The 17944-nt window shown below is 61.2% G+C and overlaps 2 protein-coding genes across 6 annotated transcripts in view; one reads left to right on the top strand and one right to left on the bottom strand.

Moving 5' to 3' along the window:
• The window catches only part of PDE6D (phosphodiesterase 6D), a 36182-nt gene extending 35442 nt beyond the window's left edge, over positions 1-740 (top strand). For both annotated transcript variants that reach the window (XM_084291642.1, XM_084291641.1), the window contains one exon: positions 92-740. In XM_084291642.1, coding sequence (XP_084147768.1) covers positions 92-108 — 17 coding nt within the window. In that variant the 3' untranslated portion in view covers positions 109-740. The remainder of the gene's footprint in view (positions 1-91) is intronic.
• Positions 741-7107: 6367 nt separating this feature from the next.
• Positions 7108-15458, bottom strand: PTMA (prothymosin alpha). Of its 4 annotated transcripts, none has more exons than XM_084291834.1 (5): positions 15329-15458; positions 11462-11533; positions 10682-10778; positions 8410-8483; positions 7108-8042 (listed from the first exon to the last, which is right to left on the bottom strand). In XM_084291834.1, the coding sequence occupies exons 1-5, from the start codon at positions 15371-15373 to the stop codon at positions 7995-7997; spliced, it is 336 nt and encodes a 111-aa protein (XP_084147960.1). In that variant the 5' UTR covers positions 15374-15458; the 3' UTR covers positions 7108-7994. The 4 variants fall into 4 exon arrangements, with proteins under 4 accessions (XP_084147960.1, XP_084147962.1, XP_084147961.1 ...); XM_084291836.1 differs by having other exon boundaries at positions 10688-10778; XM_084291835.1 differs by having other exon boundaries at positions 10682-10775.
• Positions 15459-17944: the final 2486 nt, after the last annotated feature.

Here is a 17944-nt window from a genome sequence, read left to right as displayed (position 1 = left end):
TGGGTTTGTAGTAGCATTGACAGAAGCAGCCGGTTTTTACTTTCTTTATGCTCTTCTAACACCTCTTCTCTCTCCCCTTTTCCTTCCGCAGTGGTAATGTTATTATAGAAACCAAATTCTACGACGACGACCTTCTTGTAAGCACTTCCAGAGTGAGACTTTTCTACGTTTGAGATGGGGCTTTTTGGAGCTGTTTTAGTTTTCCTCCATGCAGTTCTTGGTGCAGAACCTCCTGACTATCCAGTGGAAGACACTCCTGTAGGCAGTGACCCTGGGGACCAGCTCAACGTGGGTTGTGACCTTTGCCCATCGTTATTTTGCTTTCTTCTCTGACAAGACCAGACCAAACCCTCAGAGACGGGACCATCTGCTCGGCGGCGCGGTGGGGAATTGAGGCCGTCTCTGAAAATGGGCAAACGGTGGTCGTGCAGAACCAATACTGTAAATTATGTTAGTTTTATCCTTTGTACTTCTCTGGATCCTGGTATAACCTCCCATTTCTACTCACACCCCACTCTCAACGCGTTTCGTTCAGCGGGGGGAGGGAGGGCGTTAAGTTACCCTTTTCCTCCTTTTCCATTTTCTCATGTTGTAGGTTTTTATCCTTTCACTGGATTTCTGTGTAACTGGTCCACACTTCCTCTTACCCCGAACTTGTAAAATAGACTGTGATATCACCTAATGTAATTAAAACAAATTTCTCAATTAAAACATTCCTACCGTCCAAAGAAGGGAAGAAAGGTTGGTGCCGTGCGTTTTTTCACACGCAAACTCTTCCCACCCCAGCCAGCAGCAGAGCAGAGCTTTCCACACCCCTCCTTCTCCCCCAGCCCCCGTGGCCTCGTTAAATTGCATTTCCCACAGCCGAGCAGGCAGGAGAAGCTTCACAACTGCCGTGACCACGGGCAGGTCTCCTCCCTGGTCTCATTTATTTCCTCTAGTCCCTCGGGGCAGTTTGTCCCTTTTGCACAGCCACGGGTTTCTTGAGCAGCACTGCTCTGTTTGGCTTCCCAAGCTCCTGGGGACACTCAGACCTCTGGAAAATCCGTTTTCCCCTGAGCCTGCCTGCGTTGGTGCTGCGCTGGGCTCTGCTCCCCAAAACACATCTGTGGCTGCAGCTGCTGATGCCAACAGCCCCCTGCGTGCGGGACTTTAATGGCACGTGGAGGCACTTCTGCTCCTCCAGGCTTCACGAAACACGCTGCTCCTCTTCCCCGTTGTCCCGTTATTCATCCTAACAAGCATAAATCTTGGGAAGCGTGTGTCTTCAGCCCCTGCTCTCACACCTCACAGGTAGCTTTGTGATCACACAGCACCTCGGGCAGCCTGACCGGCTGGGCTTGAGCTTCTCGAGGGAGTCACAGGGGGATTCAGGGCGCATTTCAGACCCGCATTCAGCCGCTGGCTGGCTCGGGGAGGGAGTTAAAAGCAGACTTAATTTTTTAAGGTGACTTGAGGGCATCCAAAACCCTGATAAAACCAAAAGCTCGGCTACCTCCGAGCCTCGGCTCGCAGCCCTGGCGCACGGCCGCCCCCCGGTGGCTCCGCTGGAAGCAGCCGCCGCTGATCCCGGCCCAGGCTCTCCCAGTTCGCCCCAGCACCTCCCGGTGCCTCCCAGTGCGTGGTATCGCAGCAAATTCACAGCGAAGGAACCAGGGAGGGGCTGGAAGGGGCTGGAGCCAAGCACACGGGGCTGTGCGGGGTGCGGATGACCCCAGGGGCTGCAGAGCATCCTAGGCGCACCGTGAGCTTCTGGAGGTGTTGGCCACCACCTGGAGCCTGCTCTGGTGTCCCCTCCTTGTCACACGCAGCGATTCCGCCTTTCATTTCCAAAAAAAATCCCACCTGGAACTAACACCTCGGGGGCAGGGACGCTCCCTGCAGCCCGCACCCACACACGGGGACAGTTTAGGGGGATCAGGACCCAGCTGGACCATGCGAGGAGCCCCTCACCACGCAGGAACCTCCCCAACTTTCTGCACCCGCTGCCTCCAGGTGCTCGCTGTGCCCATCACCACCCGACGAGGAGCAGGAACCGTCCGTGTGGTTCCTCCCAGCCTGGCCACCGCAGCTCCCGCAGAGGAGGCGAGCGCCTTCCAGCCGCCGGCACGCACGAGGCATCGGTTCCTGCGAGCGCCGCGGGGCAGGGAACGTGCCGGGGAGGCGGCGGCCCCCCACGTCGGCACGGGCAGGGGGTGACACGCAAAAGGCTTCATCCCTAAGGGAGCTCCGGGCTCGGTTTCGGGGGGCCATCACGCCCACCACCCCCATCGCCAGCCACCCAGGGAGGCTCCGGCAGAGCCAGGCGCAGGCTGGGGTTGGCGAGCTGCCCCGATGTAACTCGGGCGGGTGAGCAGAGCCTCCCGAACGTGGCTAATTGCCTGATTCACCGGGGTTACCCGCCAACAAAAGGCGCACAAACAGCCCAGGGCCACGTTACGCACGGTGCCTGCGTTGCTACTCTTACCTGCCGTGGGAGCAGGCCGGCACGGGCAGCGCGTGCAGGCTGGGAAGGTTCGGGTCCCCCAGCCAAAGGCCCTGCTTTCAGCCCAAAGTGCCCCATTTCTGCCCTATTTGCCACCATCCCAGTGCTGGGGGACCTGGGTGGGATCCCCTTTTGGGGCTCAGTGCCCAGCTCACCCCTTCCCATGGCCAGGCACGTGCCTGTCACAGCTGGAGTAGCCTCTGACCTCCCGAAAGGGGCCGAGGCACCGCTGCTCTCCCAGCACCCTGGGGTAAATGGGATTTCACCCAGGCGCAGGGTGAATCCTGCACCCCCTGACCCTTCACCACCTCCTCGCAGGGAACTCCCCGGCACGGAGCAGGGGCACCGGGGGCTTCATCCTGCCTGCTCCGGGCTGGCAGATACACCACGGGGTCCCGAGGGCTACGTGGTGTGGGATTTAGGCAGGCAAACCCCACAGCTCCGGGGCTACCAAAAGCAGGAGGTGGCCACACCAAGCTCCCTGCCTGCCCCACAGCCCCCCACGTCCCAAATATCCCATTGTGCCAGCGGCCAGACCTCGGTGCCACTGCCCCAGGGGACACAGGGCTGTCCCCAAGGGCCGCTGCGGTGACACCCGTGGGATCGCGGTGCTGCCTGGCTTCCCCGGGCAGCGGCACTAGGTGGTGCTGCAATATCACCGATATCGCCCCATTTTGCGCAACGCCTGCTCTGCTCTGCCCTGCCTGCCGAGCACCTTGGGCGCCGTCTCGGGGCGTCACAGCGGCTGGGGACATCGGGAGAGCCACCAGGAGGACGGCCACCAGTGGCAGGTAGGTGTTGGGGTCACCCAGGGTGGGATCTGCCCCGGGGGGAGCAGTAGTTGAGCTGGGTATGACCAGAGACAACCCAAGGGGACAGCGCGGTGGCCTTGGGACGGGGACTGTCCCCCATCCTGGGGGATGCAAGGCTGGGAGCAGGGTTTGGTTCTCCAGGGGTCCTTGTTCCTGGTCAGGGCAGGGTGGTTGACTCGCTGTGGGTTGTCCTCCTTGGGGACAGGGTCCCCGCAGCCCTCTCTGTGCCCTGGGGAGGATGAGCTCAGCTCGGGCAGGGAGCAGTCGGCACGGGGAGGGCTGGCAGCAGGGCACCGCATCCAGCTGGGCCTCCTCGGGGTCCTGCACCACGGCTCCCATGGCTCGGGGTCCATGGGGTACACAGCAGGTGGGGATGGGACAGGAACCAGATCCCCCACGCCTGCCCTACAGCATGGGCTGGGGTCTCCCCCCTGCACCAGGCAGCACCTGTGAGCCATTAACGAGGCACTTCTTGGCTAATTGGGATGGGCTGGGACCGGCCACGAGCCCCACACTTCCTCAGCCCCCTTCCTCCAAAAAGGGCTGCTCCCCAGGAACACCTCACGCCCCAGGCCAGGTGGTGATCGTTCCACAGGAGCAACAACTTGGCGGTGTTTGTTTTCAACAGCAACACCTCAAAATCCCTTCTGGTTGTGTGATCTCGAGGAGCCGTGCCCGGAGGGCAGCCGCGCTTGGCAGACTCTGAAGCAGACGCCAGCGATCCGCTCCTCCCAGACGCAGACCGCACCAGGAACCCCGGCCCGTGTCTAGAGCGGGGCCCAAGGCAGGCAGGGTCTCCACCGACCCCACAGGGCGCTCCAGACCTCACGGAGCTTTGTCAAGACGCAGCATGAGGAGGCTGGAAGCGTTTGGATGAGGCTAAATGAAAGCTATGGCTGGGCACGTGCCAGGCTCGAGTGGATTAAACGGGCCCTAACCTCCGATGGGCTGCAGATGGATCTCCTGGTGCAGACCCCATCCAGCTACCCGCAGGCGTTGGGCTCAGCCCCGTGGCTGTGCTGGTGTCACGGCTCCATCGGTGTATGGCATCGGGCTGACCGCGATGTCTCTCTCCATCCACCCCGCTGCAGTCGGGCGCCGCTGCTCCAGCAGAGTCCATGGTCAAGGCAGTCACCTGCACGCGTGGCAAGGCCCTGAGCCCTCACAGGGTCATCCGAGGCAACCGGCAGCCCTCACGATGTCCCTAATGGTGCCTTCAGCCTCCGTCCTTCCCTTCAGGAGCCTCCAGGACCAGCACCACTGGAGGCCCGGCTGCCACCACATGGCTCGTGTGGAGGCCCAGGTGAGGGGCTGGCTCCACACACCCTGCACGAGGCACGTGGTGGCTTCTTCACCTCTGGTCACACAGCTTCTGGCCACGGTGGCCATCACCTCGACGAGGACACGCTGCTTCTGAGCGCCACAGGAGGGGAGGTGGCCCCGAGGGACGTTCCGGGGTAGAGGCCGGCTCATGGCAGCAACCATCCCAAGACATCTTCGGAGGCTCCCTCAGCCTCAACGACCCACAGGAGCCTCCTGCAGCCCAACGGGACGTGGATTCCCCATCCCAAGGGGCTCCAAGTGCCTCATCCCTTCAAATTTGCCTCCTCCCTTCAGATTTGGGCTCAAAGCCCAGGATTTTGGTGCCGTGGAGGCCAGGAGCCCCCTCCCAGCCTCGCGTCCTCCCCAGGACCCGCAGACCCCCACCCACACCCCCCGGGGGCAGCCCCACCACTGAGGGCACCCCGGAGCCCCCCGCCTTTTATAGCCCTCGGTGGGACCCGGCTGCCCCTGATTGGCTGGTGCAGTTGACAGGGATTGGCTCGGAGCAGCCCCCCACCCTGCGATTGGTCAGCCTGCTGCCACGGGAGGCTCAGCCAGGTGGCGGCACGCGGTTGGCTGGGGGCTCCCGGCTACAGCCTGCGATTGGCCGGGCTTGGGTGCTGCTTGGCTGCGATTGGTGGAGGGAGCGTGGCAGGGGGAGGAGCGAAGGGAAGGACAGGTGGCAGCAGGCGATTGGCTGCCGGGCGGTGCGGCTGCGAGGGGATTGGCTGAGGGCTGGGGGGGGGTCTCCGTGCGGTGTGTGTGAACTGAGTTGTGCCCGGTCTCAGCCTGGAGCTGGGGCACTGCCACCCTCCTGGGGACGGGGACAGGGGGACGGGGATATGGGGACAGGGATGGGGACATGGGGGGCTGCCAGAGACATGGCGGGGGGTGATGGGGAGAAACGGGGCTGCCACAGCACCCAGGGCAAGGGACGGAGGATGGAAGATGGAGAATGGAGGACAGAAAATGGAGGACAAACGATGAAGGATGGAGGACGAAGAATGGAGGACAGAGGATGGAGGACAGAGAATGAAGGACAGATGATGGAGGATGAAGGATAAAGAATGGAGGACAGATGATGGAGGATGGATAATAGAGGACGGAGGATGAAGGATGGATGATGGAGGACAGAAGATAGAGGACAGAGGATGGAGGACAGATAATGGAGGATGGATGATGGAAGATGGATAATGGAGGACAGAGGATGAAGGATGGATGATGAAGGACCTCGAACCACGATCTGGGGGCTGCCCCCATCCCACCCATCCTCACCACCCATGCCCCGATGCCAGCCCGCAGCCGTGCCCGTTCTCAGCCCCTGGGGGAGGCAGCAGGACCTCAGCACCTTGGCGACGCGGAGCCTGCCCTCGGCAGCTCCCACTGCTGCTGCTGCAGGCAGTATTTGAATAATTTGCCTTGCAAATCTGCAGGCACCGGCTCCGATCACGCAGTGGGGGCGTCGGGCAACGTGCGTGCACCGAGGCAGGGCCACGAGCACGGCTCGGCATCCCTCAGCACCCTCGTGGGACGCGGTGGCACCCGCTCGGTGCTGGCCGCCAGCGCCCCATCACCTGGCCAGGTGACACGCGCGGCTGGATGCAGGCTGAGAATCGAGGCAGTAAATCTGATAAGCTATCAGCCAGCAGCACGATTAGGCGGATAATTAAGGACAAGGGGCGAGATCCTGAGCTGCTTTGCCACTGGTGTAAATACCGAGTGAGTGACCTGGCTGCTCCCGGCACCAGGCAGAGCCACGGCGCTGCAGCCCATGCATTAAATGCACCACAGTTCCCTTTTTTTATTTTTATTTTTTTTTTAAGTAAAAATCAACCCCAGCATCTCAACGCTGATCCCCGTGATTAGAAGTGGAGAAGGAAACACAGGGTTTGGCACAGATCAGGTCAGCAGGGAAAGGGATGCATTCAACAAGCCACAGGCAGGGAAGGATTCAGCACAGGCACCCGGTGGGCTCCATGGGTGCTCCCCACACGCCTGGCCAGGACACCCTCAGCCCCAAGCCCTGGAGGAGCGAGGAGAGGTTAGTTGGAAGGTCAGGAGCCAAGCAAGAGGGCTGGGCTGAAGCAGACAGAGCCCCAACGCCTCCCACAGCCCCCTCCAGCTCCTGCACCAAGAGTTAAGCTCCCCCCAGGGACAGGGAGGCATTGACACCCACCTGAAGGCACTGTAAGAAGTATTCTGTATTATTTTCCCCCTCCCCGGCTTTCTCAGCTCTGAAATCCCGCTGCCTTTCCTGCCCTGGAAGCAGCACGGGGACATCGCAGCCCCAACCCCATTCCCCAACACCTCACGCCCCTCTATCCTCTCTCCAACTCTTCCCAGCCCAACTCAAAACCAAGGAAACGAAGGACAGAAAGAAGAAGTAAAAGGAAGAAATTAAGAAAAAAAAAAAAAGAAAAGGAACACAAATGAAAACTAAAAACAAAAAAGCAGCAGTTGGGAGGCAGCCTTGTTAGGACAACTCAGCAAAATAAAATTCCGGTTTATTGTTGGACAACATTGTTTCACACATACATCAAACAGGCCAAAAAAAGAAAAAAAATAAAAATAAACAGCAACTTCATAGACAGAAAAAAAAAAGAAAAACCTTTTTATCTTTGGCCTTGCCACCTCATACAAACCACGATCTATGGTACAGCTAAAGTACATACACAAAAAAAGTTACTGGAATGCTCAGAATAAGATTGTAATTTTTTTTTTTTTGCATTTTTGTCTTTTTTTTTTTTTTTTTTACAAGGTTTTGTTTTATTCTCCTTTGAGATAATGGTTTGGGCCTGGTCACACCACAAGTAAAGTCAGAGATAGGTAACAAGAGATATACACTTCAAAGCCCCCCTTTTGGTCAATCCGAGATCACTTAAAAATGGCGGACCTCCTAACAATATGTACAAAAATATAAAATGTAAATAAAAAATACAAACAAATTCTCCTTTAAAGTACTTTTAAGAAAGAAAGCAGGGCCTTGAAGTTTTGGTGCTTGGGGTAAGGGGGTTCTGTGGGGCGGGGGGGGGGGTCGGAGGGGAAGGGAAAAAGAGAGGGGGGGGGTTTTCTCTCCCCGCTAACGGGCGAATCGTTTCGTATGCTCGGTGAGTGGCAGCGCCGCGCCGGGGGGGGCCGGGGACAGGGGGTTCACTCTACTTGGTGAGGATGACCACGGCGGATAGGGGAGGAAGGGCTGTGTGTGTGTGTAGGGGGGGGTGGTTGCGACGGGCAGGGGCTGGGGAGGAAGGAGGGAGGGAGGGAGGGAGGGAGGGAGGGAGGGGGGGTCCCAAGGGTGAAGAGGACGCGCTGGCCTTTTTTGTTGGTTTGTTTTCCTCCTTATTTAAAAAAAAAAAATAATAATAATTTGCTGCCTAGTCATCTTCGTCGGTTTTCTGCTTCTTGGGATCGACGTCGTCGTCCTGAGGGGAAAGGTAAAGCCGTTAGGGGAGGGGACAGCACCCGGGTGGGCAGAAATAAAGGAGATTTTGGGTCCCTCTGCTCTTGTTCTGCCTTGTCCCTGCAGCACAAGCGTTCCTCACAGCACGAAGCCTCTGGCAGCTGGCTTTGGGGCTGGAGCACCCCTGCCCCGTCCCACCACAGCACTGGGTTCCCAAACCCAGGGTGATCACAACCAGGCCAGCACATGAAGAACTGGGCTGCATCCCCCAGGGGCACACAGTGGGAACCACACGGGCAGGATCCAGGCCCCAGAGCCCAGCCTGGTGTCTCCAACCCTGCTGATTCCACCCCAAAACCCTCTCGGGACACAAGGGGTGCTCTGCCTACCTCGTCGTCCTCAGCTGCCCGTTTGCCTGTGGCTCCCTCAGCTTCGTCGTCTTCATCGCCGTCCTCCTCCTCACCTGCACATGGGAGAGACAGGGAGGAACGTGAGCCCCCCTGGTGCTTACAGCACCCCATATCCTCACAGCTCCCTTCCCGGGGCAGGGTGGGTTGTTTTAGGGCAACCCCCAGCTGATCGGACCCACGGGCAGTGGGGGAAATTGGGATTTGCTGCAGGGGGCCAGGCTCACACCACAGGCAATGGAAGCATTAAAAAAAAAAAAAAAAAAAAAAAAATAATCCACACCTTCCCCGAGCACTGAGATCACAGCACATAAAAAAAAAAATAAAGAGGAAACCTCTTTCTAGTGGCTGCTCCGCCTAACCGCTCCAGATTACTTCTGCTTCCCTTTGCAGCTATTAGTCCATCTTTAATGAGTTAAGAGAGCCAGAACGTATTAGTTCTGAGTCAGAACACTTTCTAATTATCAGAACGGCAAACAAACGCTACCCAACTTATCTCGCGGCTCCGGAGGAGGATGAGCCGAGAGCTCTGGGCTTTGACCCACTTTGAGCTCAAGTAGGCCAGTGGATCAGAACGAGGAGAATGAGAATTGATCGTATTTGGCCAGTTTGGGGGAGTTATCGGGGGGTTAGGGGCAAAACCAGAGGAAGAAAAACCACCGCAGAGCCTTGCGTAACGTGAGACCCTGCTAAAACGAAGCGTTAAGGCCGGTAAAGCTGGCTTTACACCGCCACACGAGCCACACACAGACAGGCAGAGGGGGATTAAGGTCAGCCCATCCTCCTTTCCCCTCTTCCTGGCATATGCTGGGCCACGCCATGCCCCTCGCTGCGGGAAGGGCCCGGATTAGCTCCGCCGGCCAGCACACACCCCGGGCCGGCCAGCACCATCAGGTGACAGCACCAAGCTGCTTGGGAGCATTTTTAGTTCTTTGAGCTGCTTTAAGCAAAACGAATTACGAGACGGGACGGGGAGAAGGGTGAGGAAAGAAAATACCCTCGAGCTCCCCTCTGCTGGCCGGCTGGGGGATGGAGTTTGCCCACAAGTGGTAGGGAAAGAGCTGATGCAAGAGGTGCTCGTGGCCCTTGGGTCTGCAGTTTTGGGGCTTGGATCACCCAGGGGCAGCAGGGACAGATCCTGCAAAGGATCCCAGTGAGGTATGGGATCCCAGCACCGCCAGGGGAAGGTGCCAAGCTGTGCCTGTGCTTCTGCCAGCTGGGAAGAGCGGGGCTGGCACTGTGGGACCGCAGCTCCCCGGGCTCCTCGCAGCAGTATCCAGGCAACACTTCCACCCCGCACACATGCGCGTGCGGCACACGCATCCCCCTGCCTGGGGAGGGGAGGATTGCCCTTCTTCCAGCCAGAAGGGGAGCTGCAGGTAAAATGGGATTGGGACTGCACCAATCTGACCTCATGGGTAAAGATCCCGGGGATGAACAGAGCCACCGTGCCCAACTCCTCTAGGAAAACTGTCCCCAAAGGGCAGCAAGAAGCCAGGAGCACAGCACCACCCTGATGGAGGCAGGTTTCCCCGTGTATATTCTGCCCAAGTAGGTGCTGGTCCGATGTTCCTTTGATTTCCAACCCCATCTGCCCTGGTCCTCTCCCGCAAAACTACCCACCAGGTTAGTAGGTCAGCACTTAACCGAAAATTCACAGGGGATTAACCCAGTAACAGCTCATCACAGGCCTCAAGTTCATTCCAGTGTAACAAGAACAGTTTCCTTCCAGCCTTAACGGCGGATAAAAATAAACAACGTCGTTCATCCAAGCAGATCTTAGGGAGGAGGAGGGAAAAATAACTGGGGAGTGCGAGAAGTGGTTCGGGAAGTCACTGCTGGATTGCTGGCTGCGGCCACCAAAACCCCAAATCGGGGGAGGGCAGGGAAACCCAGGACACTGGATGAGGAAGGGTCAAAGCCCCAGGCTGGCTGCATCCCCGTCCCACTCGTGTCTGTGGCAGCTGTGGGGATGGCAGGAGTCAAGGGCAGGTTTTTCCTACTCGCACAGCACAGCTAAGGCGCTTACTCAGCGCGGCGGCACGGGGCCGTCTGGCTGGAGGAGGGAGGAAGGAATCTGCCCTCAACCTGCTGGAAGGGATTCAAGGCTGACTTCACTCCCCGGCGCTGCACCAGGCTGCCCGGAGCCACCCCGGGGAGGAGATGGTGCCTGCAGCCCCCGCTGCTCCCCCCCGGGGGTCTGGTGGTCAGGATGCAGCCGTGGGACGGGGGCAGGGGGAAAAAGGAAAGTTACCATCACCCTCTTCCTCCTCGTCCTCTTCCTCGCCACCTTCCTCTTCCTCTTCGTCTACTTCGTTGTCGGCCTCCTGCTCCCCGTTTTCCTCGTTCTCCTTGGCAAGACAAAACATCACTTAAAAATATGCACTGGGGAAGGGAGAAAATGGGGAAGAGATGTTGAGCAGAAGCGCACGTCCCCACCTTTCCTTCCTAAAGCACCAGCCCGCTGGAGCCCCAGGCGCGCGTCTCGCTTCCTGCCTGCCTCCACACAACGCAGGCAGCCCAGGCATGAAGGATCAGGTCTATAGTAACTCGGGGCTGCAGCTCGGAGGCCAAGACAAAGACTGCAGAGGCTCTTGTGACACATTAACATGCAGCCGAGTGAATTCCCCCCCAAGCACGTTAAAAATAGAAACCCAACCGGTTTGCTCGTACGCAGCACGTTTCCCCATTCAACTGGTTGTAAGGCTGAATACACTTCTTTTTTTGACCCCCCTTTCTCTGGTGCCTAGAAGGAAGGCTGCACGGGATACAACCCAGCAAGGCTTTTGGGGAAAGGACCAAGATTTCCAAGCCCAGACCTTGCTTTCTGCACACCCAGCAGCTGATAGATGCTCAGAGGAGCTTCTGCTCAGCCTAAAACCCCTCGATGGCTCCACACAGTGATGCCATTTCTAGGGGATCCCTCTCAAGCAGGGCTGGGGACAAGCTCGCAGCAGAAGCAAGAAGGGGAAGGAAAAATAAAGAAGCCGTTGGAGCGAGGGCTGCCTCCCCCTGCAGACCCAGCCATACTCACAGCATTGCCGTTGGCCGGTGCATCTCTGCCATTTTCTGTTTCTTCAACAACTTCCTTCTTCTCTTTTAGATCCTGGAAGGAGCAGAAAAGCAGAAGAGTCACCCAGATTCCAGCCGCCTGGGTCAGGCAAGGTGCAGATCAGGTGAGAAAAAAAAAAAAAAACACAGTCCGAGAGCGCACGGGAGCTCGCTCCCCTCTTCGCACCGACTCGCCCTGGGATTTATTTGGTTGCCACATTCTGGCTCCTCCCGGGGAAAGGAGGGAGCGTGTGCCAGAGCGCGGCTCTCTGAAGAAGAGGCTGCTCTGTTTCACCTCCGAGCACACGGAGCTGGCTGCCTGCATACGCCGAGCAGCAGCAGCAGTGCTGGCTGAGTGCCCATCTTAGCACAGTCCACGCAAGCTCCTGCAATGCCACGGCCAACACACAGGCTCCGCTGCCCCGGGGCTTGCAGGCGTCCACGGCTGCTCTCGGTGCTTTCACAGCAGGAACAAATCCCAGGGACTCATTAGCAGAGGCTGCGGTCTCTGCCCTGCCCGGGGAAAAAAAATCCTCCGGCGCGCATTACACGCCTGGTCTTCCTCGTAGCGGCAGAGAGGAGACTCCAGGATCCATCTCCCAGCGTAACAGGATGGGGTGGGGGAAGCAGCCTATTTTTATAGCTGCTCCAGAGCCGTGCCCGGCTACTTTTGGTTCAAGCCTCCACCACGAGCAGAGCGAGAGAGCTTGTGTGTGTGTGTGTTATTTTATTTTTTTTTTTTGCTATTGATCACTGTCAAAATGTCATGCCAAGTCGCTCGGCAAACAGGCTGAGAGGATCCAACTTTATGTTCCCGCATAAAGAACACTCGGATTTAACACTGGCATCTCTGCTCGCATCCTCCTCCCCTTCTGTTCCTCCATCAGCTGGAGCGAGATCCTTCAGCACAAGCACCACCCCAGCCAAGGAAAGCAGAGAGGCCCTTCCCCAGGGCCAGAACCAGCCCCACGGGCAGCTTCAGCAGCGACCACGAGGTGTTTCGAGTTGCTGGCAGCTCCCTGCTTCGCTGCAGCAGCACGGCCTCGCCCCCTCCTGCCTGCCCTTTGCGGCCGCCTCGCTCGCTGCGGGCACTTTCACTCCTGCTGAGCTGCTGTCACTTCCTCGTGGGAACACACCACCCGGTACGGGCTGTGAACGCGACCGCTGCTCTGTTTGGGGAGGGCTCAAACCACTGAGGGTAAGTGCCGCAGGGGTTTTAGACCACCGGGTTGTTTGTCCCCGGGCACGGAGGGGCGTGAAGGGACGTTGCTGGCGGAGGTGCCCGGGCTGCCCTGCCCCAGCGCCGCGTGCCAGCACCGGGCGCTGCTTCTGAAGCCAGCTCCGGGGTTACCACACCTGTTGATCAAACCTCGCCCCATCGAATCAGCATCCTACAAGGCTGGGGCACAACACAAACAGGCTCCTTCCTGTTTCCACTGCACACGCCAGTCCCCAGCCAGCTCCTCTCCACGCCGCCCAGCTCCATCAGTTCTCACTCTGCCACCGACCTCTGCTCCCCCAACACCCAGGGGGAGATCGCAGCCACTTCCACGCCGCCGCCTTCTGCGGCTGTTACCTCGCGTCAGGCACTCCAGCACGAGCACCACCAAACATTTCCAAAGTTAAACGCTGAGCGCAGGGAGCAGTCAGAGTTTCCACGTCTCGCTGCAACCGATGAATCTCTCGGAAAGGAGCCGTTCACCAACAGCGAGCGCTGCTGGTCAGGGAACACCTCATTCCTGGGCACTCCAGCTGGACACGCATCTCCAGCCCTGACCTTTTCGGGGCTGGGGAGGACGTTCCCAGCTTAATGCCCACCGGGACGCCCCGGCACGAAGCCCACACAAACAACAGCACCGCAGGGAGCCCGCTGTGCCTCCCCCCTCCTGGATAAGGAAGGCGGGGGGGGGGAAAAAAAAAAAACAACAAAACACATCAAACAAACACGCACGTGCCCAGCACCCTCTGCACCACCAGAACCCGCTCACCGGGACTTCTGGAGCTAATTACCGGCGCCTCTAATTACGGGCGCGCCCAGCCCCTGTTTATTCCCCCGCGCCGCGGGCCCCGATCTCCCGCCAGCAGGGGGCCCCGCGCGCCGCCACGCGCCCTCCCGCCTTTCAAAAGCGCGCGCCACTCTCCGCGCCCTCTCATTGGCCGGCCGCCAGCGCGCCGGGCCCGGCTGCACCCCCTCACCTCCCTCCCCCCCCCACCCCCCAACCCCTCCCAAGGCACGCCGGGAGTTGTAGTTCTCCCCCGGCGGACTCCGGCTCCCAGGGGGCACCGCGCGGCGCTCGGGGCCGCACGTGGTGGGCGCCCCGCGGCACGGCGGCGGCGGCAGCGGCCGGGGGCGGCGCTCGGCGCGGAGCCGCCGCCCGGGCAGGGCGGGGACCCCCCCCCCCCCTTTCCTCCTCCTCCTCCCCTTCCCCAAAGCCCTCCCCTCTCTTTTCCCTTCCCCTCCCCGCCTCCCGGGACGGAGCCGTCGGAGCTGTGCTCCCCGGTGCCCCGCCGCCAGCCCCGGTTAACCGGTTTGGGTCACCTTGCTGCGGGGATATGGGTTTTTTGCTTTTTTTTTTTTTTTTTTAAAACCCCACCACCACGGGAAAGGGCAGGGGAAGGTGAACGGGGAGCTCGGCCCCCGGTGCTGCCCCTTCCTCCACCCCCGGCCGGGCGCCCCCTCGGTGCGAGCGGCACCGGCCCCGCAGCGGGGGCGGCGGGCGGAGCGGGAAACAGAAGTGAAATCGAAATCCGACCAACCCCGCTGCTCGGGGGCTTTTTTTTCTTTACCCCCCCTCTCCTTCCGTTACGTTTTTTTTCCCCCCCTCCCTCTTCTCGTTCACCTCCACGCTTTACCCCCACGGTGCCCGGTAAGCGGCCGGGTCGCGGCGCTCCCCCGGGGCACGATCGCTCCCCCCCCACCCCCCTCTTCCCCCCGGTTCTTTTCCCGTTTCCCCTCCCCAAGCCCGGCTTCCCCCGCAACTTTCCCCGTCGGGGAAGCCGAGCCCCAGCCCGCCCGGCTCCCCACGGCCCCCGGGGGCCGGGGCGCTCCGCCGCGGCTGCCAGACAAAGGCGGCCGCCGGGAGCCGCACCGGGGCCTCCCGGGAGAGCCGCTCCCCACCGAGCCAGCCCCGCTACCAGCAACCGGCCCGGATCCCCCCCCCCCACACACACACCGAGAGGTGCCCCCGACGGGACGCCTCCTCCAGCAGCTCCCCCGAGCAGCCCCGCGCTCCCAAACCCTTCTTTTTCAGGGGGGGGCTCCGCACCCCAAACACCCCGACACCAACTCCACAACACCCCCTCGCACCTCGGGGGGCACCTCAACAGCACCAAACGCCCCCCAAAAACCCCATAGGGACCCCCCCCCAGCAAACCAGCTCCAAGTTTGACGGCGCTGTCAGCCGCCAGCCCCCCACCGGGGCCGGCTACCGGGACCCCCCCCCTCAATACCTCTCCCCTACGGTCCCCCCCTTTCCTCCTCCATCAGGCACCGAGTCCCGGAGCCCCCCCCCGGCGGCGGGTTGGGGCCGGTAGCCCCGGGGGCGAGCACGTTTTTCCCCCGCACGCCGGAGACAAAGAAACGGGGCGCGGGGAAAGCTCCGCGAGGCGGCGGCGGCTCCGCCACGGAACCGAGCGGCGGCGGAGGGCGAAATAAGAAGGGGTGGGGGGGGTGAGGGGGTAAACTTCAAACCGGAGCGAGCACGGAAAAAAGGCGCGATTTCAAAAATAATAATAAAAAAATAGTCATTTTTAGAAAAAAAGCAAAAAGGCGAATTATTGGAAAAAATTAAAAATAAGGGGATGAGGGAGGGGGTGAAAAGGGAGTGGGGGGGGGGGGGTGAGGGCTCACCTTGGCGGAGATCTCGGCGCTGGTGTCCACGGCCGTGTCGGACATGGCGGGGGCGTGCAGGGGCGCGGGGCTGTGGCGGCGCGGGCGGAGCGGGCGGCGGCGCGGGCAGAACAATGCCAAGATGGCTTTGCGCGAGCCAGTGGGGACTCACGCGGCGCCGCCGGCCCTTTTATAGAGCCGGGGGCGGCGCGCGCGCTGCCCCGCGCCGCTCCCATTGGCCGCCCGCGCCGCCGCCGCCGCCGCCCATTGGCCGCGGCGCAAACAATGGGGCACGGCCGCTTAAAGGGGCAGGCGGCGCGGCGCGCGCGCGCGCGCGCGCGCTCTCGGTGGATGGATGGGATGGATTGGGGGGGGGGGGGGGTCACTGCGGCGATGAGTTCGCGCCCGGCCTCAGCGTGGGCGAGGCGAGGCGAGGCGAGGCCACGCCCACCTCGTGCGTTGGCCACGCCCCCTCCCCTCCTCCCCGCCCCGGGCCCCGCCGTGTGAGGCGGCGGCGGGCGGGGAGCGGGCGGGCGGCCCCCGTGTGTGTGTGGGGGGGGGGGGGGGGGAGTGTGCGGCTTCTCTGTCCCCCTTTTCCTTCCCCCTCAGCCCCCGCGGAGGGGCGGGAGGCGTGCTCGTGAAGGGCGGCAGGAGAAGGAGAGTTAAAAATAATAATAATAATAAAGGGCTGGAATGCGGGGCAAACGGCGCTGCCCCCCCCCCAAAAAAAAAAAAAAAAAAAAAAAAAAAAAGGAAAACACGCACAAAACTCGCTCTTTTCGTCCTCAAAGCTCGGTGTCCCCCCTCACGTAGGGCTGGGGGAGCCCCACTCGGGAAAGTTTGCCCCAACGCCGCCGCCGCCGCCGAGCGGGGGGGGGGATTTAGGGGGGATGGCGGGGAGGGGGGGGGGGTGTAAGCCGCGCCGAAATGCGGGATTCCCTGCGATTTGCTTATTTTCCAGTTTTAAAAAAAGAGGGAAAAACACCGCCTGGGCGCCCCTCGGTCACCCCCGCCTCACACACGCAACGCGCGGCGGTTGCGGGCTCCAGGCTGGGCGCGCTGAGGGGGCTCCCCCGCTCTGCGCCCCCCCCACCGGGACAGCGGCTGAGGGATCCCCCCTGCTGCCCGCACCGAGCACCGGGGACCGGGGCTGCCCCCCCCCCCCTTGCCCCCGGCTCCCGCTCGGTAACGGGGCAGCGGCGCGCTGAGTGAGGGGGCTCTGCCACACTCAAGATGGCGCCGGGAGCGCTTCGCGGGGCAGCGGCACGGCTCCGCAGCTCCCCCAGAGCCGCTCCGCCGCCACCGACGGCCCCGCGGGCACGGAGGAGCCGCAGATAAGTGGTCTGCGGTGTGAGGGGCGCGGAGGAAAGGGGAAAAAGCCCAAGGAGGCGCCCCCCAGACGGAGGAGCGCCTTTGCCACACTCAAGATGGCCGCCGGGCCGGGGCGCAAGTCGGCAGGACTTGTCCTCGGAGGGCGGGATATAGGGCCCCGCGCGATGCGGATTGGCCAGCAGCGCCGGGCGAACGCTGTGCTGACGCTTTGCGGCCTCCTATTGGCTGCGGCGCCTGCCCGTCGAAAACGGAGTCGGTTTTGAAAACCCGGAGGGGGGGCCCGCGGCGGGATTTTGGAGCGGAGCTGGGAATGGCTGGCGGGGGGTGCGCGGGGCGCGACCCCCGGGGAAAGAGGGGGGGCTGCGCCTCTCCTGCCTGCGGGCGGGCCGTGCCTCCCCCCCCAGCCCCTTCCACACCTCAAGGGGGGGCTCTGGAGGAGCCCCAGGACTGCCCTCACGCTGTGTGGAGGCAGCATGGAGGCTCGCAGCCTCTCCTATCCCACCCTGTCCCCTCACACGTGCCCCATAGCTGGGCGTTGAGGCCAAAGGGCCTCAAGTGTCCCAAGTGTCCCCCCCACACACACGACGCAGCAGTGCCATGGGCTGGGTGCTGCCCATTAACACCACGGAGGGCTTTCCTCCTCAGCCTCCGAGTCCTTCACCTCACGGGATTGGGGCAGCCGCAGCGGGGGTCGAGGCCTCAAGGGCCTGGAGGCTGCCTCTGACCCCTGGGGTCTCCAGCCAGGGCTTCCCTCGCTGCGTAGGAGAGGGGCCAGGGCTTTCTCCACGTGCCCAGGCGAAGAACGGGGGCCGCACGCACGCCCCGGGACGTCTGCTCGCTGCTAGAGGCAGCAGCGCCCTCTGCCACGGCCGAGGCGGAGGCTGGAGGCCGCTGGGGCTCTGCGTCCGAAAGAGGAAAGGAAATAATTAAAAAAAAAAAAAAAAAAGCCTGGCCCTAAATAAAGCACTTCTGCTCTAACTTGGCTTCAACGCGTGCCTACTCCGCGAACGAGGGATGTTCCTCTGGGCTCGGTTCCCACGTTTCGAAAACGCTTGGAATAGAGAGGAAGAGTTAAAAAAAGCGATGTGGGATGTTTGGGGAAGAAAAGGAGGAATCCTCGAGGGGACGCTCACGCCAGGATCCCACAGAAGGCAGGGGGTGGTGGGGAGAGAACCGAGCCCGGAGTGAAAGCAAAACTGCGCAGGAAAGCGGAGCCGCGGCCGTAGCGGGACGGCTGGTGCATGCGAGGAGGAGGGAGGCAGCCAGCGCTTGGCATTTTATGCCTCAGCAGTCCAAAAAGAAACA

Source organism: Netta rufina, assembly GCF_964035555.1.
Source record: "Netta rufina genome assembly, chromosome: 9".
In the NCBI taxonomy this organism is placed as follows: Eukaryota; Metazoa; Chordata; class Aves; order Anseriformes; family Anatidae; genus Netta; species Netta rufina.
This window is presented reverse-complemented; position numbering and strand designations above follow the sequence as displayed.

Coding starts and splice junctions, on each gene's coding strand:
- PTMA (XM_084291834.1), bottom strand. CDS start 15,373: ATGTCCGACACGGCCGTGGACACCAGCGCCGAGATCTCCGCCAAG. Junction 8,484..10,681: donor CGAGGAGGAAGAGGGTGATG/GTAACTTTCCTT, acceptor TCCCATGTGCAG/GTGAGGAGGAGGACGGCGAT. Junction 8,043..8,409: donor GGGCAGCTGAGGACGACGAG/GTAGGCAGAGCA, acceptor CTTTCCCCTCAG/GACGACGACGTCGATCCCAA.